At 42.1% G+C, this 1,151-nt stretch overlaps 1 protein-coding gene across 3 annotated transcripts in view; it reads right to left on the bottom strand.

Annotated features, from left to right (window-relative positions):
• The window catches only part of dock11 (dedicator of cytokinesis 11), a 134,203-nt gene that overhangs the window by 28,433 nt on the left and 104,619 nt on the right, over positions 1–1,151 (bottom strand). For all 3 annotated transcript variants that reach the window (XM_015397869.1, XM_015397870.1, XM_015397871.1), the window contains 2 exons: positions 935–1,050; positions 698–835 (listed from right to left, as the gene is read on the bottom strand). In XM_015397869.1, the coding sequence (XP_015253355.1) occupies positions 698–835; positions 935–1,050 (254 nt within the window). The remainder of the gene's footprint in view (positions 1–697; positions 836–934; positions 1,051–1,151) is intronic.

Raw genomic sequence — 1,151 nt, 5'->3', positions numbered from 1 at the left:
AACAGAATCTGCCTGTTAAAAGGGAGGTTTTCCTCTCCACTGTCTTCACAAGCATGCTTGGTGTGAAGGATTGCCTTCGAGTCAATGAGTTCATGCAATAAGCTGGTTTTCCTTAGAAGAGAAAACTTTGATACAATCTAAATGTATGATTGGGTTGAATTGTCTCTTGAAAGAGCCTTAACATGAGAAGTGTTTTGAATTGTCGTTATATAAATAAAATAAACTGAAACTTCAACTCCCCCTGTTCTTGGAACCAGCAACCCAGTCTGGTAGGTGTTATCACAGAATGCAGGGTGGAGGCAGGTGGAGCCGTCCTTTGGGAAGACATTTTGCTCCCTTGCTTGTCTGATATCAAGTCAAGCTTTAGCTCACTGCTTGGAATTAAAATGTAATAAAGATAATAAAAAAAAAGAAATCACAGAAGATCAGGAAAACTAAGCCAGCAGCTTTACCGGAGCTTCCTGTTCTATATGTTTTTTCATGTGAAAGACAAATCTGGGATGCAAAAACAAACCTCCATCCTTTTCCTTTCCTGTTAGAATGTGTCCCAACAAATAAAAAACCAATCAAATTCTTGACTTTCCATTTCACTCGTGCTGCTTTTGAACACCAAAGGATCACTTCGGTTAATTCTTTATGTGTGTGTTTTAAAGGAATAGTACTTTAGTACTCCAACTATTCCTTTAAGTCTGCTTACCTTGCTGATGAAACCTCGGAGTACAGCAAAGACGTGTCTGATTGCAGCCTCAGACTGGCCCACTTTAAGGAAGGTCAGGTAGACATCGAACACTTTCCTCATCAGCGGGTTGTGACCATCGCTGTCCAGCAGCTGGGTCTGCCAGGCGTACACGTATAGAACACAGTGAAGCATCACCTCCATAATTGCTGGCTGGTTGGATTTTCATGTATAAATGTGGCTGTAGTGTGCGCTCACCTTAAAACACTGAGTGAAAAGAGAGAGGACGTCCAGGATGCTCAGACACACCTCGGTGGAGATGTTACCCTCCAGCAGAGCCTGATGGTGGACCTCTGCTTCCGTGGGACCCGTTCCTACAACACACATACAGATTCTGTTTATTAGAAAAACTATTATGGATTACCAGTAGGGTTGTCACGATACTAAACTTTTCAACTCGATACCGATACTAAGG

This window comes from Cyprinodon variegatus, unplaced genomic scaffold (assembly GCF_000732505.1).
Source record: "Cyprinodon variegatus isolate N-32 unplaced genomic scaffold, C_variegatus-1.0 Scaffold894, whole genome shotgun sequence".
Taxonomy (NCBI): domain Eukaryota; kingdom Metazoa; phylum Chordata; class Actinopteri; order Cyprinodontiformes; family Cyprinodontidae; genus Cyprinodon; species Cyprinodon variegatus.
This window is presented reverse-complemented; position numbering and strand designations above follow the sequence as displayed.